Source organism: Callorhinus ursinus, unplaced genomic scaffold (assembly GCF_003265705.2).
Source record: "Callorhinus ursinus isolate GAN/ISIS: 27379988/994484 unplaced genomic scaffold, GSC_fseal_2.0 scaffold70, whole genome shotgun sequence".
Classification (NCBI taxonomy): Eukaryota; Metazoa; Chordata; class Mammalia; order Carnivora; family Otariidae; genus Callorhinus; species Callorhinus ursinus.
In genome coordinates this window covers 1-26,759 of record NW_027397132.1, presented here as the reverse complement: position 1 = coordinate 26,759, position 26,759 = coordinate 1, and the positions used below count along the sequence as shown (strand labels likewise).

Genomic DNA, 26,759 nt, shown 5'->3' with positions numbered 1-26,759 from the left:
AATTTTTTCTTTTTTCATTGCCAGACTTGTCAGAGGTTTACCACATTTTTAGTCTTTCCAAAGGACCGGCGTTTAGCTTTCTTTTTTTTTTTAATTTTTTTAAAGATTTTATTTATTTATTTGAGAGAGAGAATGAGATAGAGAGCATGAGAGGGGGGAAGGTCCGAGGGAGAAGCAGACTCCCTGCTGAGCAGGGAGTCCGATGCGGGACTCGATCCCGGGACTCCAGGATCATGACCTGAGCCGAAGACAGTCGCTTAACCAACTGAGCCACTCAGGCGCCCACGTTTAGCTTTCTTGAACCTTCATATTTTATGTTTGTTTCCTATTTAATTAATTCTTCCTTCTTATTTTGAACCTCCCTCGCTACTACATTTTTGCATTTATTCTGCTATTCCTTTTCCAGCTTCTTAAGTCAGGATCTAAACTCATTGCTTACTTCTTTTCTTTTTTTAACATTTTATTTATTTAATTGAGAGAGAGAGAGGATGAGAGAGAGAGAGAGCATGAGAGGGGTGAGGGGCATAGGGAGAAGCAGACTCCCCGCTGAGCAGGGAGCCCAATGCAGGGCTCTATTCTGGGACTCCAGGATCATGACCCGAGCCAAAGGTAGACGCTTAACTGACTGAGCCACCCAGGCGCCCCTACTTCTTCTTTTCTAAGTAGGCAATTAAAGCTTCAATTTCCCTGTAGGAATTGCTTCATTTGTAGCTCCCATTTTCATATGCAGTATTTTATGTTACTGTTCTATTTCAAATATTTTCTAGTTCCCCTTATGATTTTTTTGATCCATGAATTATTTTAAACTATACTTTTACATTTCCAAGCATATAATTTTTTATTGTATCTTTGTGTTAAATGATTTTGACTTGATTTCAATGTGATGAGAGATCATGGTCTATATAATCCTAATGTGTTCAGATTTATTGAGACTTGTTTTATAGCCTAGTTTGAGGTCCATTTTCATGTTTTATGTTGAGTGCAACTTTTATAAACATTAGATCAAGCTTATTCATTATATTGTTCTAATCTTGATTTAGGATTGTCCTATTTTAAGCTAGTCACAGAAGGACAAATACCGCATGACTGCACAATATGAGATGACCAAAATAGTTGAAGTTGTAGAAGCAGAGTAGAATGGTAGTTGCCAGGGCCTAGGAGGGTGAGATGAAATGTTGTTCGATGGATATAATGTCTTAGTTATTCAAGATAAGTAAGTTCTAAAGATGTGCTACGCAACATAATGCCTATAGTTAACAATACTACTGTACACTCGCAAATTTGTTAGGTAGGTAGATCTCATGTTAAGCATTCTTACCACAATTAAAAAAAATTAAAACAATAGCTGAAAATAATGAATTTGTTTTTCAAAAAATGGAAATGGTAAAGATATCCAAGTATATTTTTCTAATAAAGAAAATTACATTAATTTTAAAAAGCTGAAAAAAAATAAAAGTACCATAGGGCCTACTTCCTATAGGCAGTTCTCAATCTCATTCACTTATATGCCCTGTTTTCCTTTCTCATTACTTCCAACTTAACAGGATAGGAACTATTCCTGGCAATTCAGATGCCAGTTTCAGAGGGGCAGAGCTTACACATATATGGAAACTTTCCTCTTGATTTTTGCCTGCAAAACTCTTCTAAACTGTCTTCATAAGCAGCTTAATGACAGCCTAACAATTGACCTTGCTCTACCACAGAATGCACAAATGTGGTTGGCATCACTCAGGCCAAGAAACAGAGTTGAAGCAACGTGGAAAGATCCACAAAATCACAGTCTCCTGTAAAAGCATACCTGTCCAGAAATTCAGTTATTAACAAAGTTAACTCACGTTTTAATTGCATCATACTTGCTTCAAGGATAAAGCAAGAAAACACATGTGTTCAAGTTTACCAGTAAAAGAGACAAATATATGTATAATGAAATTGTATTCACAATTTTTTATAAGCCTGGACTCGTGCTCACAGCGAAGTAGAAAACCACATCAAAGGAGTGGCAGCCGCAGAGAAATTCACAGGTTGACAGATTTTCAGTTCAACATGAAGAAGGATAGTCTACCAGTTATAGCTATAGAACAAGCCTTTCAAAACCCAATGAAATGGAAATACTAGCACAAGTATGGGAAAATACAAGAATGTTCTCAGCAGCATTATCTAAGGAAGGGAAATATATAAAATTATGTTACATTCATGTAATGAAGTACTATGTAGCTGTTAAAAAGTATAGTAAGTCTTTATGTATTGATGTGGAGGGCCATTCATGCTCTATTAACTTGGGGGGGGGGAACAAGTTGGGAAAATTGTGTATAAAATGATTTTAAAGGCAAAAAAAAGAATTGTTCTGTTTTACTGGTGAATTGAACTTTTAATCATTATGCATGCTGTGATCCTTTTTATTTCTAGTAATCCCTTTTGCTAAAGTCTGTTTTATCTGATATTACTCTAGCTACTTCTACATTCTTTAGGTTAGTATTTGCCTGTTATATATCTTTCTAATCTTTTACTTATATGTAATCATATAGCTGATGATTATATTTTTTTCATCTAGTTTTATAATTGTTGTCTTTTAACTGGAGCATTTATTATTGATTTACATTTATTGTGACTACTGATATATTTCTATTTTTTCCTACCACCTTACTTTTTGTTTTCAGTTTTTTCTGCTCCCCACCCCCCCCAACCTCTCTTGCATTGCTTTGAATTGATTGACTTTTATCAATACAGTTCTCATTATATTTTCCCCCTCTTTAGTTTGGAAGTTATGTAGTCTATTTGTATTCTTGTAGTAGCTACTCTTGATATTTTAACATGCTTACTAAACAAAGTTGAAAGTTCATCAACATATTTATTTTCTTTATAAATAATACAAGGTAAAGCCTTCCCAATTTATATGCTATTTTGCACATTTTAGTTTCTTCTCTTTTCTTTTTTAATTCTATATATTTGATTGTATTGTTATTTTATGCATTTGATATTTGTTGGTTATTTAAATTTACCCACATATTTACCAATTTAGTTGCTTATCAAACCTTCTGTCCTTCTGCCTGAAATACATCCTTTATTATTTATTTATTTTTAAAGATTTTATTTATTTGACAGAGAGAGACACAGCGAGAGAGGGATACAAGCAGGGGGCGTGGGAGAGGAGAAGCAGGCTTCCCGCTGAGCAGGGAGCCCGATGTGGGACTCGATTCCGGGACCCTGGGATCATGACCTGAGCCGAAGGCAAACACTTAACGGCTGAGCCACCCAGGTGCCCCCTGAAATACATCCTTTATAATGGGTTTTAGTTAGGGTCAGTTAGAGATACACTCTCTCATATTTTGTTTGTATGAAATTATCTTCCTTTCATTTTTGTTTATGAAAATTAGTTTTGCTGAACTTACATTTTTAAGTTGTCAGTATCCCCAAGCATTCAAGATATTATTCTATTATTATTATTTATTATTATTATTTTACCACTCCCATTGTTGTTGACTCTAAAAATATCATTCTTTTTGAAGCAATCTTTGTTTTTTCTTAGACTTCCTTTGGTACTTTAGGTACTGGGTGTGGATATTTGTATCATGACTTGTGGTATGAACTGTCTGAGGAATGATGTCTTTCAAAATTTCTCGATCATTTTAATCTTTTATATCTCTATGTTCTTTCCTTCTCTTTTCTTTCCTTTGTGAACTCCAGGAAGACATCTGTTAGACTTTGTCACTCTATCCTATGTCTCTCTCTCTCTTTTCATGCTTTCCATCTCTTTGTCTTTCTGGGCTGCATTCTGAATAACTCATATAGATGTATCTTCAGTTTCATCCATTCACTTTTCAGCTGTGTCTGGTTGGCTGCTTCACCTATTAAATTTTTATTTCAATCTGTTTTTATAACTGGAAATTATATTTTCCCTTAATTCATGTTATTTTTATACTCTTTTCCCTCACATATATAGTTTTTAAAGATTTTATTTATTTATTTGACAGAGAGAGACACAGCAAGAGAGGGAACACAAGCAGGGGAGTGGGAGAGGGAGAAGCAGGCTCCCGCCGAGCAGGGAGCCCGATGCGGGGCTCGATCCCAGGACCCTGGGATCATGACTTGAGCCGAAGGCAGACGCTTACTGACTGAGCCACCCAGGCGCCCCCGTACTGGAAAATTCTTAACTATTGTCTCTTCAAATACTGCTTCTTCCCCATTTTTTCAGTCTTTCTTTCTGAAGTTCATGTTATTAGACGCATCCACCCTTCTGTCTTTTATGTTTGATTTTTTTTCCTTCATATTTTTCACCTCTGTGTTTCCATGCTGCATTCTAATCATATCTCTGGATCCGTCTTAGGCTTATCCAGTAATTTTATCTCTTGCTGTATCTAATTTGCTGTTTAATTTATCCTCTTACTTTCTTATTCTGATTTTTTTAAAAAAAGATTTCATTTATTTGACGGAGAGAGACACAGCGAGAGAGGGAACACAAGCAGGGGGAGTGGGAGAGGGAGAAGGAGGCTTCCCGCCGAGCAGGGAGCCCGATGTGGGGCTTGATCCCAGGACCCTGGAATCATGACCTGAGCCGAGGGCAGATGCTTAATGACTGAGCCACCCAGGCGCCCCCTCACTTATATTTTTAATCTGTTCTCTAAACATATTTTTATTATACATGTTAAGCATACCTTGCATTCTGTGTCCTATAAGTTTAACAACTGAATGATATGATATGCTGGTCTGAGTCCATCGGCTGCTGTTTTTCAGGCTTTTGCTTCTGGTGTCTTGTTTCTTGGTATGTTTGTGAATTCATTTTCCTTGGATTCTTTTTTTTTGGGGGGGTAGAAATTCTTTGAGGCCTGTATTTAAAGTGTTTTTTCAGAAAGGGATTTGCATTTGCTTCTGCTTGGTGCTTGGGTGCACAGCTAGCCAAGAATCACAACAGGTATTGTGAATTTTAGTTGCAGACCCACAGAACAGCTAGCCTCTGTTTATGAATTCTCAGTCAATACAGGTAACTTGAAAGTTCTAGCTTCATATGGCAGACCCTTCTTAGATTGCTCATCTTGAGCAGGCCCCGAGCTTTTCCTCTCATTTTGTGTCCCAAATGGCCAACAGAATGGAAACTCAGGGTTACCTGGGTTGAGTGTATGTCTCCCACATGAAGGCTAATTGTGTGCTTGCTTAAACTCTCTAGGTTTCTGTTTTCACTAGGGTTTTGTTCCTAAAAATGCCTTACCCTGATGCCAGTTTGATGATGTATTTACAAATAGGTGTTTGAAGAAATATCTTTTTTTTTATTATGTTATGTTAGTCGCCATACAGTACATCATTAGTTTTTGAGGTAGTGTTCCATGATTCATTGTTTGCGTATAACACCCAGTGCTCCACGCAGAACGTGCCCTCCTTAATACCCATCACCAGGCTAACCCATCTTCCCACCTGCCTCCCGTCTAGATCCCTCAGTTTGTTTCTCAGAGTCCATCGTCTCTCATGGTTCGTCTCCCCCTCTGATTTCCCCCCTGAAGAAATATCTTATATAGAATTTTAGTTGTTTTTATTGGGAGAGTATGTAGTCTGCTATCATGCTGAACATAGAAGTTGTTCTTTCTCTTAGCCTTAACCTTAATACAGCATTTATTATTCACTCAAGAAGTCTACATTTGTTTTATGACATTAATTCTCTTTTTCCGTTCTTTTACTTTACTGGGGGTCTTGAGTTGGGCATCAAGAGGCCTGGGTTTTGTGTTTGACCTTCCTCTTAAACCTTGTTTTCTTACCTATTAATAGTTAGCTGGTTGCTAAGATGCCTTCCAGCACTGGCTATGGTTCTGTGAGTTTTATCCATCTTTTTGTATGCCTTGTCTTGTGATGCATTATGTTTTCTGTTTGTCTCTGTAATACTCTATATTGCAGGGGAGAACTAGGGAGGGCGGGTGCAGACAAGGGGGTCACATTCGAGGAGGGAGTTCCTGACCTCACTCTCCAGCCTGACCCAAACTTTCGCTGTTACCCAGGTGCCATCTGCCTCTTTCAAGAAACAGCCTGCCTTAGCTGCCATCGGTTGCCCAATTCCCGGAGTATCGAGGAAACCCAAGGGGTCCCCCACCTGGAGAATCTGGAGAGTTTGGGAGGAGACCTGAGCTCAATACAAAAGGAGACACTGCTGAAGGAAGAAACAATTACCTAGTCCGGGAGAGTGTCCTCCACCCAGCCTCAGCTCTGTGAGTGCCTGCGTGGGGGCCTTAGGGGCAGCCAGTCTCTGCGGCTTCTGATAAGCTTCCTGAGTCAGATCAGTGCTCCCCTTCCCCTTACTCACAGTGATTCTGTCTTGCTTGTCTTTGCAATTTATTAAAAGTTTTTTGAATTATTCTGTTTCCTGAGTGGTTTGTGTGTGTGTGTTTAAAGATTTTATCTATTTATTTAACAGAGAGACAGCGAGAGAGGGAACACAAGCAGGGGGAGTGGGAGAGGGAGAAGCAGGCTTCCCGCTGAGCAGGGAGCCCGATGCGGGGCTCGATCCAAGGACCCTGGGATCACAACCCGAGCCGAAGGCAGACGCTTAACCGACTGAGCCACCCAGGCGCCCCAATGTGTGTGTGTGTTTTGTTTTGTTTTGCAGGTGTTTTCAATAAAAGGACTACTGAATGTTAATCCAAACCTCAAGAAAACCAGCCTGGAGGACAGGAGGGGAGGAAGGAATATGACAAAAAGATCAAGTGAAGTGAGCTTTTGTAAAACAAAAACCGAACAGAATATAACCCCAACAGAGGGTGTTTGAGTTAGTGACATTAAAAAGAAAAAGTGATGGGGGCACCTGGGTGGCTCAGCCACTTGAGCGTCCGCCTTCAGCTCAGGTCGTGGTCCCAGGGTCCTGGGATTGAGCCCTGCATCGGGCTCCCTGCTCCTTGGGAAGCCTGCTTCTCCCTCTCCTACTCCCCTTGTTTGTGTTCCCTCTCTTGCTGTATCTCTCTCTCTCTCTCAAATAAATAAAATCTTAAAAAAAAAAAAAAGAAAGTGATGTCCCCAGACAAAGGTGTGACTCAGTACAGGAAACTTAAGTATGTGTTGGAGGGAAGGGTTGGGAGTGGTTAAAGGTGAATGCTTCTCAGGATGAAGCCCCCAGGTCTGGAAGTCTGAGCCTAATGGGTCTGTAACCCCCTGGGGGCAAGCAGAGGCAAGTTAGCCAACTAACATATGGGTGTTCCATCCTCTCACTAAAGCCAGAGGCATGTCTAACGTGTCCTGATGGTGCTTACAGACTGGGGAGCTCTCAGCCCCACAGCTAGGATGGGTGTGGCTGGGAAGTAGGAATGCTTGGGGGGGGTGGTGGTGCAGCTAGAACAGTGATCCAAGCGCTCTGCAGACTTCATATCCACCCTTCATCTGAACAATACCCACCAGCAATGCTTCCCCACTTTGCTCTGTAAGGAACACAAAGCGGGGGGAAAGCTATCATAACTTGAGGAGTACAACTTCAGAAACAGGTATGGGGAGCCCGATCTCAGGTCCTGAGCTGAAATCAAGAGTCAGTTGCTCAACTGACTGAGCCACTAGGTGCCCCCTATAACCTTCATTTCTATAGTTAATGCCAAAGCAACTCTTATATCTGCCATTTTACTTTATCCTGCTAAAGATAGGCCAGGTATAATTCTACCCATTTTTCTTATTAAAGAACCAGAGAGGTGATGTCTTCTATCAGATAATTTTCTTTCTCTCTCCTTCTGCCCCTCTGTCTCTTTCCCTCTTTCCTTCCTCCCTTTTCCCCTTCTTTTCTCTCAGGATCTCACGATGCTCTCGACTCATTTAGTACCATGTTCCTTGCTAGGAAAGAGTGCCTTCATTTGCTCAGCATCCCTGAAAATCTGTCTTCTTTTTGACATTGCCATTTCCCTAGCATTCCTTTGGTTATATTCTGATCTCTCAGGGCCAGGAGCATGAGGTTGGAATTTGTCTGGTTTCCTTTGCAGTTTTTAGACTACTGTTCTTAATTTTTCTTCAAAAATCTTCTCTTTATATCATGGGAAAGAAGGGCCAGTGATGTAGAAAAGCTCTTCCAAATATAAAAGATAAGTATAAAACTGTGGTTATTAAACAATTTGGCAGGTCTTGACATAGGATCCAGGTAGATTACAGAATTGGAGTCCAAATATAGAGGCAACTTTATACAAGGAAAAATAGAACCTTCAACAAATGGTGTTGAGGAAAACTTGCTAGCCATTGGGACTATGGAAGGCACAGATATTTTTTTATAAAGATTTTATTTATTTATTTGAGAGAGAGAGCATGAGCAGGGGGAGGAGCAGAGGGAGTGGGAGAAACAGGTTCCCCACTGAGCAGGGAGCCTGATGTGGGGCTCGATCCCAGGACCCTGAGATCATAACCTGAGCCGAAGGCAGACTCTTAACGGACTGAGCCACTCAGGAGCCCCTGGAAGGCACAGAGATTTTTAAAAAAGAGTGAATGAAGGGCGCCTGGGTGGTTCAGTCCCTTAAGCATCTGCCTTCTGCTCAGGTCATGATCTCAGGGTCCTGGGATTGAGCCCTGCATTGAGCTCCCTGCTCAGCGGGGAGTCTGCTTCTCCCTCTCCCTCTGCCCCTTCCTCCCCAACCCCCCTACTCTGGGCTTTTGTGTGTGTGTGTGTGTGTGTGTGTGTGTGTGTGTGCGCGCGCGTGCATGCGTATGCTCTCTCTCTCTCAAATAAATAAATAAAATCTTAAAAAAAATAAAAAAGGATGAATGAATTTGAATACGTAAAACATACAATCTTTTGCCGTGCATGAAGTTCCTTAAGAAAGACAAATAGGGGGGCGCCTGGGTAGCACAGTTGGTTAGGCGTCTGGCTCTTGGTTTCAGCTCAGGTCATGATCTCAGGGTCCTGGGATTGAGTCTCGAGTTGGGCTCTGTGCTCAGTGGGAGTCTCTCCCACTCCCCCTGCTTGTGTTCCCTCTCTCGCTGTCTCTCGCTCTGTCAAATAAATAAATAAAATCTTTAAAAAAAAGTAAAAATTTTATTTGAGAGAGAGAGGGAGAGAGCACGAGTGGGGGGTGGGAAGGCAGAGGGAGAGGGACAAGCAGGCTCTCTGCTGAGCAGGGAACCCAACTTGGGGCTCGATCCCAGGACCCTGAGATCATGACCTGAGTGGAAGGCAGATGCTTAACGCCTGAGCCACCTAGGCGCCCATATAATTTTTTCTTACATCATTCCTCACAATAGATATTTCAGTTTTTACTCCATTATTTAAGCCTATCACTGTCCCATGCATTCTCAGCAGGTAATATCACTGGGGCAAGAGGCCAAGAAAGAAAGAACTCCTCAAACACCTCCGTAGTACGATTTTAAAACCATCTACTTCAGAGGTCAGGCAACTACAGCCCTTGTGTCAAATCTAGTGCTAGCTGTGAGCTAAACATGGCTTTGACATTTTTACAGGATTGCAAAAATGAGTATGTGAAAATGTGTCCAGCAAAACCTAGGATAGTTACTTTCTGGCCTTTCATAGAAAAAGTTTGCTGAGCCCCGACCTAGACCATCACTCATCTTTGAATCTTTTCTTTCCAATTCAGAGGAGTCCCCTTTCCTCTCCAAAGCTGCCCTGGAAACCTGTGATCTGATCCAATCTCCTCCTGCCTTTGCCAGAATGCTCTCTTCCCTGTGTCTTCTCCATGACAAACTGAAGGAAGGTTTTTGATATCACTAGGAATAGTTCAGTTTTCCCAGACAGATTGAGCCAATTGGGCAGTTTCATTTGGCCCCAGATGACAAGGTTGTCTCATACCTCTCAGATGTGAGTGCATGTTAGTGGTTGGTGGCTATCCGACACTATTCCCAAGGTGGATTGATCATGTAATTTGTAATATAAAAGAATCTGAGATCCCGTGAGCCCAGCTGGACTTGGTCCTGGATGCAGTATAAGGCCAACATTATCTCTTTCCAGACGACCAATCAGCTGTCTGCTTTTTAAATGTTCATCCTTATGGATAAATGTGGCCTTGGTCATTTACTAAATTATTCCACCTTCTCTCTCATCCTCCAGACCCAATCAGTCCTCAAACCTGGGCAATTTTACTTCCTCAGTAAGTTTCCTATTGAATCACTCCTTGCAATCTCTGTTCTCACCGAATGCCCCAGGTCTGTCTGACCCTCTCTCTCTTGGACTGCCTCTTTAAGCCTCTTTTTATGCCACAATCAGCCGTCTCATTTCTCCACCTCCCTCCCTTCTTGCTCTGTCTTTCTCGAAGGGTTCTCAGCAACATCTTTCCAAAATGTGTCCCTTCCCACCTTTAAACCTTTCCATGGCTTCCCATTGCCTTTAGCTTATCAACCGAAATACTTAGTTTAACCGTCTGCTCGAGTGGCCTGGGTGGTGTGGGAATAAGGTCAGTCCCTCCACACTCACTAGGGACACTCACCTCACTTTTTAAAAGGTCCACTCTTCAAATCTGAGCTGAGGTGCCGGCTCCTCCAGGAAGCCTTCCCTGACTCCCTCCTCCCAACTACTCGGGTGGAGGCCCCTCTTATGCGAACCTATAGCATTCGGTGCTTCCCTCTGTCACCCTCGGCCCCTGCGCCTTGCACAAAGTACAAGAAGCGCGGAATAAGCACGTGTTGACCGACTGGACTCTAAAGCCCATTGACACAGGCTTCGCGTCGGGTAGTATGTCTGGAGGGACCTTCTCACGGAGGGAAAGCAGATGCAAAGCCACAGAGGCGCCAAAGGGCCTGACGATCGCGAGGACCGCGAGCCTCTAAGGGACGAGTTAGCCCGGGAAGAGGCACTCGGTCTCCGGGGAGAGGCCCAGGGGACCAGCGACCATAGAGACACACCGACCTCCGGGAGTCCTAGAGAGGAAGCGGAAGGGGCTCTTTCCTCACGCACCTGTCTGACAGCATCCGTGGCCCACTTCCGATCCGCTGAGGGCTCGGGCCAGGCGGGAGCTGCTGAGGGACTGCGGGTGAGAGGCGGGTTGGGGTGGCTAGGTCGAGGCGGAGGCGGCGGCGGGCCGGGCTTCGGGGCCGCTGCGGGCCGCTGCGGTGGCGGGGCTGGCGGCGGCGGTGGCGGGGCTGCGGCAGCGGGCGGCGCGTCTCCCCGGAGCTGCCTCCCGCGGCACGGAGGCCATGGCGGGGCGGGACGCGGGGGCTCAGGTGGGAGCGGGGTTGGGCCGGCCCGGCCAGGGTTACTTCAGCGCCGGGGGCGTCCACGAACTCGAGACCTGGAACCAGCGCGGATCTCTCACAAAATTGAAAGTAGCCATTTTAGAGCAAGACGTGGGACACTCACGTAAAGAACGGCTTCTCTTTAAGCCTTCTCTTCGTCAAGTGCCGGGGATGAGAGATGAGTGAGGACCTTTCGCGCCTTCGGGGAATCTGGTAGTCGGAGACACATTGGTAAACATCTGCGCCGTAGTGCCCTCCGTGCAACAGGGGAGTGAATAAATGCCGTAGCTGGGAAGTCATGAAAGAGAAATCTCAGTTGGTGCAGCAGAGAAAATGAATCGACTGAAAACGTAAAATAGGTTTAGGAAGGTTATATAAGTACACAAACACCCAGTAGAATATTAAGTAGGAGCTTCGGAAGTACCTCCTGCCAGTTTATTCTCTGTGGCATTAAGCGTGATCTTTCCCTCCTCTAAAACCTGAGCCCCTTCCCCACTTTGGACTCCTAGGTCCGTCTCCCCAGCCTACCCTGCACCCCCAACCTGAACCCGGCATGAAATTAAATAGTACTCATCCTCCAGTCTAGCGTAAGCCCCTTCTTTCATGAGTACTTGCACCGACATTAACCTTTCTCTCATTTTGGCTCCCCCTGTGGCTTATCTGTGCCATATCCTTTAGGCTGCGGACCTTGGCCACTAATCTCTTCCATCTCCAGTTTCTTCGTTTGAAAAGTAGGGGGAGTAATACTCCTTATACAGAATGGTTATTTTTTTTTTAAGATTTTATTTATTTATTTGAGAGAGAGAGAGCACATGAGGGGGGCAGGGTCAGAGGGAGAAGCAGACTCCCCGCCGTGCAGGGGGCCCGATGCGGGACTCGATCCCAGGACCCTGGGATCATGACCTGAGCTGAAGGCAGACGCTTAACGACTAAGCCACCCAGGTGCCCCCAGAGTGGTTATTAAGTATCAAATGAGAGTGTGTGCTCAAAGGCTTTCTAACTGGTAGAGCCTACACAAGTTAAAAATCCGTAAAAAAAATTTTTTTTTTATTTGAGAGCACGAGCAGGGGGTGGAGGGGCAGAGGGAGAAGGAGAGCATCCTGAAGCGGACTCCATACTGAGTGTGGAACACAAAGACGGGCTGGATCCCAGGACACTGAGATCGTGACCTGAGGGAAATGAAGAGTCTGCCCTTAACCGACTTGAGCCATCCAGGCACCCCACAGGTTAAAAATCTTTTAATCAGTTATAATGACATATGTGTCACTCTTTTGTTTTCTTTAGGCTGAGCACACGGGCACATCCAAGCCACTGGCAAGTCTATTGGTTTTACCTCCAAAATATGTCTTGACTCTGCTTTGCCACCATCCCGAGCCTCTCCTGCTTGGACCACTGTAAGTGCTGCTTCCCTTCTTATCCCCTCTAACCTGTAGTCCCTTGACACAACACAGGCAAAATGACCTTTGTAAAATAGGTGGCTTCCCGCCGAAGTAAGGTTAAGCTGTAATTTTTAGTGTGTCCCAGTTCCTGGATAATCTGGTTCTGCCTGCTTCTGCCACCTCTTCTCGTGCAGCTCTGTCCCTCACTTAACTCTGCAGAAGCCATACTGCACTTTGGCTTGTTCTCAGATACACAGAGTAATTTCTGGCCTCAATCCTTGTGCCTGGAAAAATCTGAATGACTGGCTCATTCTCATCCTTTGGGTTTCAGCCTACGTGTCATCTTTTCAGAAAATGGTTTTTCAAGCTGTTCATCCATTAATAGAGCTACCTACATATTTACTTTCTAGAACTTATCTCCATTTATAATTTTAATTTATTTGCTTATATATTTTTTCTCTGCTGCACTAGTATATAAGTATCAAAGGGTAAGTGCCTTGTTTGTTTTGTTCTGTATTATATTTCCTTGTTTTTTTTAAAGGATTTTATTTCTTTATTTGAGAGAGAGCAAGAGAGAGAGAGAGAAAGCACAGAGGGAGAGGGAGAAGCAGACTCCCCACTGAGCAGAGAGCCAGATGTGGGGCTTGATCCCAGGACCCCAAGATCATGACCCAAGCCAAAAGCAGATGCTCAACCGACTAAGCCACCCAGGCATCCAATCTGTGTTATATTTCTAGCTTCTGCAGGTCTGGCATATGTGTTTATTGAAGGTATATTATACCTTTGGAAGAGTAGGCTGGCATGACTGATCTAATTATAACCGATTTTATATTCTCTGGTACTAGTGTTACCTCCCTAATGAGATCCTGCAGTGTTTGTGGGTATAAAGTAAATCCTATACATTTTTTTGCACATACTAGCTGGTTAACATATACTTACTGAATTGAATTGACGTGATTTTCAGGATATACGTTCAGTCTTTTGAAAGTAATTGTCATGTTCTCTAGCAGAATATCCATTGATGTAGACACAGAACTGGGATGGACTGACTTTTCCTTTGTCTCATTTAGGCTGCCATTTTTGTTTGTCTGGTCTTCCCAACAGACCTTCAGTCTTCTGAGAGGGGTGTGAAGATGCTTAAGGAGCGTCCAAGGATGGCAGAAGACCCTCAGCAGCAGATGGGTGTTCCTGTGGTGAAGCTAGAGAAAGAGTTGCCGTGGGGCAGGGGAAGGGAGGACCCTAGTCCGGAGACTTTTCGTCTGAGGTTTCGGCAGTTCCGCTACCAGGAGGCAGCTGGTCCTCAGGAAGCCCTCAGGGAACTCCAGGAACTCTGTCGCCAGTGGCTGAGGCCTGAGCTGCACACCAAGGAGCAGATCATGGAGTTGCTGGTGCTGGAGCAGTTCCTAACCATCCTGCCACGGGAGTTCTATGCCTGGATTCGGGAGCATGGCCTGGAGAGTGGCAAGGCTCTTGTGGCCATGGTGGAGGACTTCACAGAGAGAACATTGGAGGCCAAGGCGGTGGGTGAGAAGGGGGTATCTGGGTCTTATTTCATTGGTGTGGGAAGGGGAGATGTAAAGAATTGAAAAGTTTGAGGAAGCAGGGGGAGTAGATGAGGTAGACAGTCTCCTTCATCTGCTCCCAGACTCCCTGAGGTACTGTTTGGAGGGCAGTGGAGTTTTCAGGAAGAAAAATCATTCTCAGGGAAGGTGCAGGGCCTGTAGAAGGGCTGTTAGCTTCCTTTTTGGTCATCAGGACAGAGGCCTGGCCATATTTCCCTTGTGAGCCTCAGGCCTAAAGAAGGCAGTTGTGACCAGTTTTAAGGTCCCTCATAGACTCATTCCTCTTTGGGCAGAGATGCATGTGGGAATGCAGAGAATTCCACTTGGGTGAATGTTCTTACTAAGAAGCATGGTCTGCACAGTGCTCAAGTGGCTCACGTTAGCGATTCTGTGGTGGTGGTCTGGTAATACCAGGCAGTTGCATCTCAGATGCTTCCTTGGGACTTTGGCAACATGTCTGTGACTCTTTGGTACAGTCACCTGATTGTTGGCTGGGAGGGAAGAGAGCAGGACTTAACTGTTTTGCTTGCAAGTAACCATCTTTCTTCACTTCATCCTTCCTTTTCCTCCTGTAGTTACCCCTGACTTCCTCCATAACCCTAAGAATTTTTTTTTACTCCCAACCCAGGAGCTTTAAAGTAGACCAAAAAGGGCCTGTTTTTGTGACTGTGTCTCAATGTGAGTTGTCCTGATTTTCCTTGCTATTTTTAGAGCAAGTTTTTCTCACTAGCTAATTCGCTACGGAATCAAGGTTTGTATTTTTTACTTTTAGCATTTATAATTGGGGGATTTTTTTTCCTAGTAGGGAGTGTTTTGGGCTAAAGTTCTCAACCAAACAGTATTTAGCCTCTTTGTGATATTATTCATGGTGGAATTCGGTCAGGCTGAAGGGACCCTTACAAAATGGCAGGGACACATAACAGTTGCATAGAGCCTGATAAAAAGAGGTTAGCCTCTTTTTCACCTTCCCACTGACATCCTGGGAAAGAACCTAGCCAGCTTTTTCTTCCCCTCCCTTGCAGCTGGAATAGTTCTTTTCTTGGTTCTCTTTTTAGGTCTTAATTCAAATCCCTCACCCAGGCCTCATTCTAATAGGTGTTGGGGATTGTCCTTAGGTTCCATGCCACGTGCAGGGAGAACAACAGGAGACAGCACTTGGCAGAGGCCCTTGGGAACCAGGTGTCCACCTGGGGCCAGTGGAGATCAAGCCCGAGTGGGGGATGCCTCATGGGGAAGGAGTTCAAGGCCTAGACCAAGGCACTGAGGAGCAACTCAGTCAGGATCCTGGAGCTGGGACCCAACCCTTCCAGGAGCAGGGTAAGATGCAAACAGTAAAGAAGTAAGGACACAGAAAACTGCTTTGTGACTCCGTCCTTTACAAGTCCAGCAGTTGATAAATTAAATGACCTGTGGGCTGTAATTATGAGTTTTCCTGGTTACTTCCTTGACTTCAGTAGGAAACAGATGAAATGAAATTGTTTTCTATATCTTGACTCTGATTTCTGCAGGGGATACCTGGGATTATGCTCTCTTTCCGTTTCTTTTCTTTTCTTTTCCCTCACATCCCTTTCTAGAAACCTCCTGGAAATATGCAGGTGACATGTAGGAGATATTTTGTAAGTGGGCAGACAAACCATATCCCTAAAAGTAATATGTGACTTCATTGTGTTACTGAATCTCAAAGGGGGTTATTTCCAGAGTGTGACCAGGGAGCATGGCTGGTCTTCAAGGGGCAGGACATATTGGGTTGGGATTGTCTTCTTGGTTGAGAACAGGGTAGGCTGTACCCAAACCCCATCTGTATGGAGTCTCCTTAAGGTTCTTAGGGTTCTATTTGTCAGGCAATGGACACCTTTGAACAAGCTAACTGCAAGACAGCGCTAATCTTGCTCATGCTTTTTTCCCTTTGCTTAGCTCTGCCAGGTCTTCAGGCTGGTCCTGGCCTCCCTCCAGTGAACACCAGGGACCAAGAGATGGCAGCTGGGTTCCTTACCGCTGGATCCCAGGTGAGCTGTACCTCTGTCCTTCTGGGGACCATGACATTGTTTTGAATGAGGTTCACTTTCCCTAAGGTTTCTCTGCACAACGAAGTGCCATCCACAGGTTGAATTATTCCACCTTTCTTGTTCTGATGGATATGACAGCTTTGTTTTCTCCACTTTATCATCCTCAGTTAACTTGAGTTGAGCCTTATGGGTCAACCCTAAGGGTCCAGGCATAAGGCTCAATACACTCGTTTTTATTGCTCTGTCTTTTTTTTTTTTTTGCTTGACTCAGGATTACTCTTTTAATTGTGAGGAAGAAGACCTTATTGATAGAAACCCCCTAGGCTTGATCTAGGCTGTGGCATTTGGTCAGTAACCCTTTGCAGATAGCCTTTATGGATACTTCTGCTGCTACTCTTCCTCTGAACCCTCCGTTCGGGATTCCCTGGAGCACTGAGCAGAGTGGTCCCACTGGCCCCCATCCTGGCTACACCAGGAGTTTTGGCCTTGTTTGCACTTCTTTGCCTGCCACAGATGGGGGTAAAGAGCACAGATGGGGCACTCTTGCCATGTCCACTGGGTGCTGTTACCAGGGAGGTGGGGGATTTCCAGCAAGGCACTTTCTGAAGGGGACAGTGGTTTTATTTATTTATTTATTTATTTTATTTTTTATTTTTTAAGATTTTTTATTTATTTGACAGAGACAGCGAGAGAGAGAACACAAGCAGGGGGAGTGGGAGAGGGAGAAGCAGGCCTCCCGCCGAGCAGGGAGCCCAATGCGGGGTTCGATCCCAGGACCCTGGGATCATGACCTGAGCTGAAGGCAGATGCTTAATGACTGAGCCACCCAGGCGCCCCGGGGACAGTGGTTTTAAAGTGAAGAGTTCTTGTAGAAGGAAAGCTGTCATTTGGCAGGAAAAAAAAATGAATCAGGGCTGGTCTAACTAAAATTTTGGGCAAGGTTTATGCCTGTGTCATTTCCTGTTCCTGTTTTCCTAGGATGGAGATAAAGGATGACAACATGTTTTAATTTTGCCAGACCCTCCCCTTCTCCTATAATAGTTCTTCATGGTGTTGAATGATATTGAATTTATTTTAACACAACATTGTTCTTAAGACAAGGCCTGCCCAAATATTTACTTACCTCTGAGGGAAAAATCAGTTTTAGATGAGTGGATCTGCTCTGAGGCTTGAATGGAGGCACTTGAAAAATGGGAATTGGGTTCTGTGGTTGTGAGGGTATCAGCTCGGTGGCTGCAGCAAAGTCTCGGAAATACAGGGGCTCAGATGAATCCATTACTTCCCTGTCATTAAACTGTCAAGAGGTAGGCCCTTCTGCCCCCAAGACCACTAACGACTCAGTTCCTTCCGTTTTCTTGCTCCATTCTTCCATAAAATGTTGTCCCCTGTTGTCCTGCTTTTAGACTCTTCCTACCTTAGGATTATTTTTCTATCTGTAGTAATCTCCTATTGTTTCAGGGGTTGGGGCCATTTAAAGATATGGCCCTGGCCTTCCCTGAGGAGGAGTGGAGGCATGTGACCCCAGCTCAGATAGACTGCTTTGGGGAATACGTGGAGCCCCGGGACTGTGGGGTCTCAGCTCCAGGTAAGACTGTTTCCATCCTAAAGGTAAGAAACTGAGGAATTTTGCAATTTTGGAATTTTGAAAACAGGAATAGGAAATGACACAGGCATAAACCTTGCCCAAAGTTTTAGCTAGACCAGGTCAGAGTTCTTGCCCTTGCCCCAGATTTCAGAACCTGGTACTACTGACAAAAGAAGATGAGTAAATGGGTCCAAGGAAAGAGCGTGGATCCAGGTTTAAGGAGCTGGCCATGTGCTTTCCTGTGAGGAGAGGTGCGGACAAGGGGGCAAGAAAACACCAGGCTGTGAAGAGACAGGTCGGTCGTTAGGATTCCTGGAGCACCTACTCTGTCTGTGACTGAAGAGTACCCAGGCTCGAGAGCAAAAGAGCGGCAAAAGATGATCCTCTGATCTTGTTCATTCAGTAGGGATTTATTGAGTGCCCTCTGGGTGCTGGCCCCACCTTGGCAGTTTTGTGTTGGGGCAGGACTAATGGCAGGGAAGCCTTCAGAGCATGAGGTGTGTGTGCAGAGGATGGCAGGAGGATGGACAGAAGGATGTTAAAAACCGGAGAGGTCCATGTGCTCCCATGTCACAGAGCGAGCAGAGCCTGGGCTGGGCCTGTCTCAGGTGGTGGCCAGGTTTTACCTGGGGTTGGAGCTGGAAGGGTGAGACCATGATGCAAATGAAAAGAGCCCACAGGAGGAGGAGCAGCAGGAGAGGAGGGAAGAGCGAGCCCAGGGAAGTACAAGGAGAGGCCCTGGTAGGAAAGCCGGGGAGCAGGGGGCTAGGGACTGCCAGAGTGGAGAGGAATCTCTGCGGCTGGAGGGAGGGAGGAAAAGAAACGTGGTTGGGAATGGCCCTCTCCTTCGTTCCCTCTGCTTCTTTTCCTTTCATAACTTTCTATGTACTGACTGCTCATCTACTGACCCCACCCCATCTGGCCCATTTTCATCTTGAAACATGTTGAGGGATGAGTGAGAGTATCACTGTACTGCCTTTAGCACATGAGAATCCATCCTGGTTCCATCACTTACTGATTGTGACCTTGGACACCACAGGTGACCTTTTTAGGGCTCTGGTTTCTCAGTTGCAAAATGGGAAATCTCATGGCGTTGTGAGGATTAATGTTTGGCGAATATAGTAGTGTTATATATTAGCTCTACAAATATTATTTCTTTGTGAGTCAGTCAACATTCATTTATTTTTCATTCCAAAATATTTTTTTGGCACTTACTATGTGACCAACATTCTGCCGGCGACTATGAAGTCTTAAAGGTCCTTGCCTCTACGATCTTAGCAGCTCGGATGAAGAGCCCAAGTGTATGTGATAATGGTCATTACGGAGTAGTGTAAGGGGCACTTAGAGGAGGGACTTAGGAGAACTGGGTCCAGGACAGGGTTGTCATGCCATGGCAGTGATGTGAGTGGCCAAAGGCTGCCAACATACGTTACAAAGAGATGTAAGACTTCTGTAATGGCAGAGGACGTGGAAACCCTCGGACATAACTGTGCAGCGCAGGAGCTCCTGCAGTGTGCCCCAGGTGGTGGTATTAGCATTCCTGCACCTTGGTTCCCCTCAGGGACAAAATTCTGCCACCAACGCTGCTGTGTGCTGGAAGATTCTGCCCTCCTACTGCTAGAGGGTTTTTACATGCCCTTGGCCGTTCTGACTGTGCTAGGGAGTCTGGCTGTATGTTTGTCCTTTTCTCATTGTTTCAAAAAACCTAAGCACTTCCCTAAGTGTTTATGCTGTCTTGGTGGGCTGAGGTCCATTTCCCACGCATACTTTCTACTGGCTGTCTCAACCTTCAGATCATCCTGGGATTTAGTCCCCATGAACGTGTGGCTCCTGCATTGACAGCTGTGTAGGATTGGGCCTGAGAAACCAGAATTCCATGACATGTAATATGCATACTCATATCTCCTCAGGGTCTAGGTAAAGCTCGTGCTTTACATTTAGTTTCAGTTTTACTATTCATAACACCTCAAAACTGGAAACTACCCAAATGAACGTCAGCCAAGTTAACAAATAGGTTCCAATACATCCTTACAGTGTAATACCGTACACTCACAAAAAAGAACATAGTGTAATTATAGTATATTCCACAATGGGGGTGAATCTTAAAAGCATAATAATGAGCAGAAGCAGCCATAAACAATGTCTGAATCCAATGCATAAAGTTCAAGACCAGGCAAAAGCACTTTATGGCGGTAGAAGTCCAGGTAGCATGTTTGCCTAGGGGGGCAGGATATAGTCACTGGAGGGCATGGGAGAGGGCTTTCTGGATGCTGGTCATGTTTCTTGAGCTGGATGCTGTTTACGTGGTTGTGTTCATTATGAAAATTCTTTGAACTCTATACTTAATGTTTTGTGCAGTTTTACTTTCCTGGGAAATTTACAAAAGAATCCATCAGAGGTGAGAGTCCTTCATCTTTGTTTAGGTCAGGAGGCATGTGATGTTTTTCTTTTTGCATTTTAGCAATGTCACCTGAAAGGACCCTTTCCATCCTTAAGTGCTGCTTGTTGTCTCTCTCTCCTTTTTTAAAAATTTTATTTTTAAGTAATCTATATACCCAACCTGGGGCGCGAACTTACAATCTGAGATTAAGAGTCGCATGCTCCACGGACTGAGCCAGCCAGGCGCCCCTTGTTTCTCTTTTTTTTTGTCTTGGCTATTTTGCTCCCTAGAGCCTTCCCTTTTTTTCCGCCTTCCTCCTGTTCTGTAAATAATTGTTGAGTTAATTTAGAGAGAATGAAAGAGGGATCAGAGGAAGGACGTCTAGACAGGTTGGGGCATTTCAGTAGCATTCACGGGCATTTCAGTCTGGTAGAAGTCAGTGACAGAGTGGGTTTGTTCATTCATCCAGCAGCCAGTAAGCCTATGCCAGGCTTCCAGGAGACCCAGATTGATAAAACCTGGTTAGGCGGAGGGAGCAGCGTGAGCAGGGACCACTTGCTGAGCAAGTGTAGGGAGGATATGGAGAACTCCCAAGTAGTTCACCATCCCTGGAATAGGTTTGTAATCTCTAGGGAAGGCAGAACACCTTGATGAATGTAAAATAGCATTTTCAACAAGATTGTGTGTAAATAAGTGCAGGATAAGCAAAGTGCTAATTCAGTATATAATCGCTGAAGAGAGCAAGCAGGGCTGGTTTCTTCAAGGAAATCATTGAGTTAGATTTAGAAGGAAATGAAAGTCCGAGTTAGTAGAACGTTAAGTGAGTGGTTGTTAAAATTTGGCAGACTGTTCTGTTAAAAGGTACAGAGATTGTCTTAGCTCGGGGTTGCTACAATAGAATATTATAGACTGTGTGGATTAAACAACAGACATTTATTTCTCAGAGTTCTGGAAGTTCAAGATGAAGGTTCCTGTAGATTCATTGTCTGGAGAACACCCTCTTCCTCTCTTGCACCTGGCTGCCACCTCCCTGTGTCTTCACATGGCAGACAATGGAGGGATCCATCTGTGTCTCTGCCTCTTCCACGAGGGCAATAATCCTATCATGAGGAATCATGCTCACATGACCTGTGTGTGCAAAGTGCTCTGATTTCTCTTCCTTTTCTTATAAGGACACTAATCCCATTTGGGGGGCTCCACCCTTATGACTGTACCTAATTACTTCTCAAACACCCCATCTCCTGATAGCATCACATTAGGGCATAGGGCTTCAACCTATGAATTTGGGGGGTTGGGGACACAAACATTCAGTCAGTAACAGATGGAGAGAAGTAGAGCAAAGTCTGGTTTTAGAGTCAGTGAAAGGAAACTGTTTTGAGGTTGTCAGTCAAAGGGAAAAAGAAGGAATTGTTAGGGGGATACGTTAGGAGCCAAATTCTAACGTATAAATTTACTTTCATAGTTGCTGTAGAATCAGCCTGTATCTCCTTTGTCCTGTAGGCATTGGGAGCAAGGAAAAGGAGTCTAAAACCCAGCCGGCAGACCTCAAGGGGGCGCTTGCTCGGGTGACGTCAGAGAGGTTTGGGGAAGCCACACTTCAGAGCCCTGAGCTGGGAAGAAGCTGTGAGCAGGAGCCCAGCAGTTCTGTGGGAAACATGCCAGGGCCGCCACCTCAGCAGCATGGCGTCATACCCCTGCCGGATGACCTCAAGACCCACAGCTCCTTCTGGAAGCCTTTTCAGTGCCCCGAGTGTGGAAAAGGCTTCAGTCGGAGCTCAAATCTTGTCAGACACCAGAGAACTCATGAAGAAGAGAAATCCTATGGGTGTGTCGAGTGTGGGAAGGGGTTCACCTTGAGAGAGTACCTCATGAAGCACCAGAGAACACACCTGGGAAAGAGACCCTATGTGTGCAATGAATGCTGGAAAACCTTCAGCCAGAGGCACCACCTCGAGGTCCACCAGAGGAGTCACACGGGGGAGAAGCCCTACAAGTGTGGTGACTGCTGGAAAAGCTTCAGCCGGAGGCAGCATCTGCAGGTGCATCGGAGAACTCACACGGGGGAAAAGCCCTACACCTGTGAGTGTGGCAAGAGCTTCAGCAGGAACGCAAACCTGGCTGTGCACCGGCGAGCCCACACAGGCGAGAAGCCGTACGGGTGCCAGGTGTGTGGGAAGCGGTTCAGTAAAGGGGAGCGGCTGGTCAGACACCAGAGGATCCATACTGGGGAAAAGCCCTACCACTGTCCTGCCTGCGGGAGGAGCTTTAACCAGAGGTCCATCCTCAATCGGCACCAGAAAACTCAGCATCGCCAGGAGACCCTGGTGCAGTAAGGGTGCCATGCTGAAATGCACCTTTTTTGTGAATGGAAGGTCCTGGAAGGTGCAGGACCTTTCAGGACCACAAATGGAGGGAGACCTCATTGGAGGATGCATTCGTCTTTACTCACTGAAGGGCTTTGAAGTGGGGGCTGAAGAGTGATGGGGTGCAGAAAGGCACTTTGACCCATTTTCTTCCCATTTGTTGAAAACAGAACCAGGGGAAGACCTGATTTATTTTGAGTTTCCAGAGAGCACAGCTCCTCATGTCTTTTATCCAAGTGATGTGAACAGTTTCTCACCGTCTTTTGGGGAAAGGATATCCTGAATTTCAGAGCCTCCTTTGGTGGAATGTTCATATCCACCTCTTAAGTCTGGTAGTTAAAGCAAAATTTTCTCCCACGTTGGAAACTTAAACCTCATTGTTACGAGGGCTGTATCTACCTGCAAGATCATTAGTTCAGACTTTGCCTTCCTTCTTTTCCATTTAACAAATATTTATTGAACAGCTACTCTGTGCTTGGTGCTGGGAACACAGTGGTGAACAAGACACATGAGCCCTGAACCTCCCGGAGCTTGTGATTTAGCAATGGAAAAACACAGAACCATTAATAACTCCAGGCGTTCCAAGTTATGTTTGTGCTAAGTGCTGTGTGAGAGGATAGTCTTCTGGTGCTCACTTGTTCTGCCCTGCTGCTCAGGTGCCTGGATCTTTCCCTCCCCAGTTGGGATCTCTCAGGCAGCTTTGTTGATTTTACTTTATTTGTAACCCCCTTTGTCTCTGTACAATTGTACCCTCATCTGTAAAGTTTCCCCATTATTCCTTGTACTGTAACAACTGTTCACCCATCCATTAGTAAATTAATATTTTGTTATTGATCACTGAATAAACATGAAAGTATTTTAAAAAACATTCAGTTCTATATAAAGATCTAATTAAATGAATCCAAAAGATGAACTGGTATTAATACCCTATATTTGATGGTATTTTACAGTATATAAGGTGCCTTTTTTTCTATTCTTTATTCATTCCACACATATTTGTTGAGGCCCAGCAGGAACTCGGCTTGGTGTTTGCCATACATCAGTTAATAAAATAGGGGGAAAAGATCCTTGACCTTGTAGAGCTTACATTTTAGTGAATATATTTGATCTTCAGAACCATCTAAGGTAGAACCTGTGGATACTCCCATAAACACTGGATCTGGGATCTGTGCCTTTGTTCTTGGTCCTGTCAGTGTCTTGCCTTGAAATTCATTCGTCACCTACCCCTTGTTACTAAATAGTCTCTGTTGATACATCTCCTTGTCATCTGAGAGGATCTTGGTCGCCAACTATGGATGATGAGGTGGTAGTGATCTGTTTTGCATGAGTGCCAGTTTAGGAAAAATAAAGATGTTTGTAGGCATTTAAAAATACATAATAATGAGAAGGTATAGTATTTGTAACTGTTTATGCTTTCTTATTTTGCCATCACTAAAGAGTTTCCTTTCTGTTTAAAATTCTGGAATATTCTGCTTAAAATTCTGTGTAATGAACGTGGACCACACAGCAGCATTGTAGTGCTGTGCCTTCAAATGCTGGCTGCCGAGTGAGAGTCTGAGTACTATAATTACAAGATGTGATTTGCCTTCTGGTGCCTTTTGTTTTTATTTTTATTGATTTATTTTTTAAAAGTTTATTTGAGAGAGAGCGTGCGCACGGAGCACGAGCAAGGGGGAAGGTCAGAGGGAGAGGGAGAAGCAGACTCCCTGCTGAGCAGGGGGAGCCCGATGGTGGCTGATCCCAGAACCCCGGGATCATGACCTGAGCCGAAGGTAGATGCCTGACTGAGCCATCCAGGTGTCCTTTGTGGTGCCTTTTAGTATTAGATTCTTTTCCTGAGTATTTTTCTCCCCATTTTTTCATTGTAAATTAAGATAAATGATGACTTCAACACAGAGTTGCATTACTCAGTCTACTTTGAAACACATTATTTTATCACATGTTTCTTAGATAGCCATAGCCATGGTAGATAGCCATGATGTGTCATTTTAATTTAGCAGATGACTTCTTGGCCTCTCAGCCATCCCCATGAGCCTGCAGTAGTCAGGGCATGAGTGTATTAGAGATGTCATGCACTGTCTGAGACACTAGGCTGCTGCTACCTAGCAATATTGAGGTCCAGATGTAAAATCAGCTTTTTTTTCCCACTTCCCAGACAAGCTTGGCTAAGCTTACAGCCACCTTGCAGCCAAACCCAGGGGAAGGCTTTCCCTAAGTCTCTGGCTTGTGGTCTGTAGGACCTGGGGCTGATGTGGCCTGAGTTTGGTCTTCTCTAGGAGGTCTATATTCCAAAATTAGTCAAGGAGTCTGGGGCCGCTACAGGCTGGGAGTTGCTCATCAGTGGTCTTTCTGTTCACCTAAATTAAATTTGTAGATTCTCTTTGATCATATCCTTAGTCAAATAGGACTTAGGGTTTTCAACCAGTTGGAATCTCTTCAGAGAAGCTTTGGTAGGAGCTAGGCCTTGCTGGCTTTTTCTTTTAGGTTCCCCTATCTGCTTTGAGACCAAAATTTATGGATGATGCCTCGAAAAAGCCTCAAAAGAAAAAATATTTCCATGGAATTTTAGTAATACTTTTGTTACTTATTCAAATGTTAAATATTTTATTTTCTATGTTTTTCTATTTAGAAATTTTTTTATAATAGAAAATTTCAAACATATATAATGAATCCCCATGTATTATTTGGCTTTACCCATCATAAACTCATAGCCAGTCTTGGTTTTTTTCAACCTCCCCTTCCTGTCTTCCACCCCTACTGAAGTATTTTGAAACAACTCCCAAATGTTGTCTATAAATATTTAAGTGTGTACCTCTGAAAGGTAAGAACTCTTTGAAAAAGAAAACCCACAATACTATTATCATACCAATAAAAAGGAATAATTCCTTAATTTGTAATTAATGTTTTCTTAAAAACCATGTACTTTTTATTTTTTATTTTATTTTTTTAAGATTTTATTTATTTGACACAGACACAGCGAGAGAGGGAACATAAGCAGGGTGAGTGGAGAGGGAGAAGCAGGCTTCCTGCTGAGCAGAGAGCCTGATGTGGGGCTTGATCCCAGAACCCTGGGATCATGACCTGAGCCGAAGGCAGACGCTTAACAACTGAGCCACCCAGGTGCCCCAACTACATACTTTTTTAAAAGCGTATTTGAGTTACGGTCCAAATAAGATCCATAAGGTGCAATTGGTTGCTTTGTCTTCTAAGTCTTATAATCTCTAGTTCCTATTCTTTTTCTCTTGAAATTCATTCATTGAAACAACTGCATTATTCATCCTGTAGAATTTCTTGTCTTTGAATTTTGCTGTTTGCATACCCATGACATTATTTAATATAGTTCTCTGCCCTCTGTATTAACTAAAAACTTACAAGTTTAGAGGTGTAACAGAGATTCACTTCTCATATTTTGGTAAGAACACATTAGAGATGGTGGCATGTCCAAGAATACTATATCCAGCTAGGCTCTCATTGAAAATAGGAGAGATAAAAAGCTTCCAGAACAAACAAAAACTAAAGGAATTTGCAAACACGAAACCAGCCCTACAGGAAATATTGCAAGGGGTCCTCTAAGTAAAGAGAGAGCCTAAAAGCAGCATAGACCAGAAAGGAACACAGACAATACACAGTAACAGTCACCTTACAGGCAATACAATGGCACTACATTCATACCTTTCAATAGTTACCCTGAATGTAAATGGGCGAAATGCCCCAATCAAAAGACACAAGCTATCAGATTGGATTAAAAAACAAGACCCATCAATATGCTGTCTGCAAGAGACTCATTTTAGACCCAAAGACACCCCCGCATTGAAAGTGAGGGGGTGGAAAACCATTTACCATGCTAATGGACACCAAAAGAAAGCTGGGGTGGCAATCCTTATATCAGACAAACTAGATTTTAAAACAAAGACTGTAATAAGAGATGAGGAAGGACACTATATCCTACTTAAAGGGTCTATCCACCAAGAAGATCTAACAATTGTAAATATCTATGCCCCGAACATGGGAGCAGCCAATTATATAAGGCAATTAGTAACAAAAGCAAAGAAACACATTGACAACAATACAATAATAGTGGAGGACTTTAACACCCCCCTGACTGAAATGGACAGATCATCTAAGCAAAAGAGCAACAAGGAAATAAAGACTTTAAATGACACACTGGACCAAATGGACTTCACAGACATATTCAGAACATTCCATCCCAAAGCAACGGAATACACATTCTTCTCTAGTGCCCATGGAACATTCTCCAGAATAGATCACATCCTAGGTCACAAATCAGGTCTCAACCGGTACTAAAAGATTGGGATCATTCCCTGCATATTTTCAGACCACAATGCTTTGAAACTAGAACTCA

General features: G+C 44.2%; 2 protein-coding genes across 9 annotated transcripts in view; both read left to right on the top strand.

The window, feature by feature from the left end:
• The window catches only part of TMEM225B (transmembrane protein 225B), a 32,555-nt gene extending 26,221 nt beyond the window's left edge, over positions 1-6,334 (top strand). For all 5 annotated transcript variants that reach the window (XM_073886337.1, XM_073886335.1, XM_025863744.2 and 2 more), the window contains one exon: positions 5,982-6,334. In XM_073886337.1, coding sequence (XP_073742438.1) covers positions 5,982-6,154 — 173 coding nt within the window. In that variant the 3' untranslated portion in view covers positions 6,155-6,334. The remainder of the gene's footprint in view (positions 1-5,981) is intronic.
• Positions 6,335-10,852: 4,518 nt separating this feature from the next.
• ZSCAN25 (zinc finger and SCAN domain containing 25) lies at positions 10,853-23,264 on the top strand. 4 transcript variants are annotated; one of them, XM_025863750.2, is made up of 7 exons: positions 10,853-10,919; positions 12,406-12,515; positions 13,605-14,020; positions 15,178-15,379; positions 15,977-16,068; positions 17,527-17,653; positions 21,534-23,264. In XM_025863750.2, the coding sequence occupies exons 3-7, from the start codon at positions 13,634-13,636 to the stop codon at positions 22,364-22,366; spliced, it is 1,641 nt and encodes a 546-aa protein (XP_025719535.2). In that variant the 5' UTR covers positions 10,853-10,919; positions 12,406-12,515; positions 13,605-13,633; the 3' UTR covers positions 22,367-23,264. The 4 variants fall into 4 exon arrangements, with proteins under 4 accessions (XP_025719535.2, XP_025719536.2, XP_073742375.1 ...); XM_025863751.2 differs by having other exon boundaries at positions 13,571-14,020; XM_073886274.1 differs by lacking the exon at positions 15,178-15,379 and having other exon boundaries at positions 13,605-14,024.
• The last annotated feature ends 3,495 nt before the right edge of the window (positions 23,265-26,759 follow it).

Coding starts and splice junctions, on each gene's coding strand:
- ZSCAN25 (XM_025863750.2), top strand. CDS start 13,634: ATGCTTAAGGAGCGTCCAAGGATGGCAGAAGACCCTCAGCAGCAGATG. Junction 15,380..15,976: donor CCAACCCTTCCAGGAGCAGG/GTAAGATGCAAA, acceptor CCCTTTGCTTAG/CTCTGCCAGGTCTTCAGGCT. Junction 16,069..17,526: donor TCCTTACCGCTGGATCCCAG/GTGAGCTGTACC, acceptor CTATTGTTTCAG/GGGTTGGGGCCATTTAAAGA.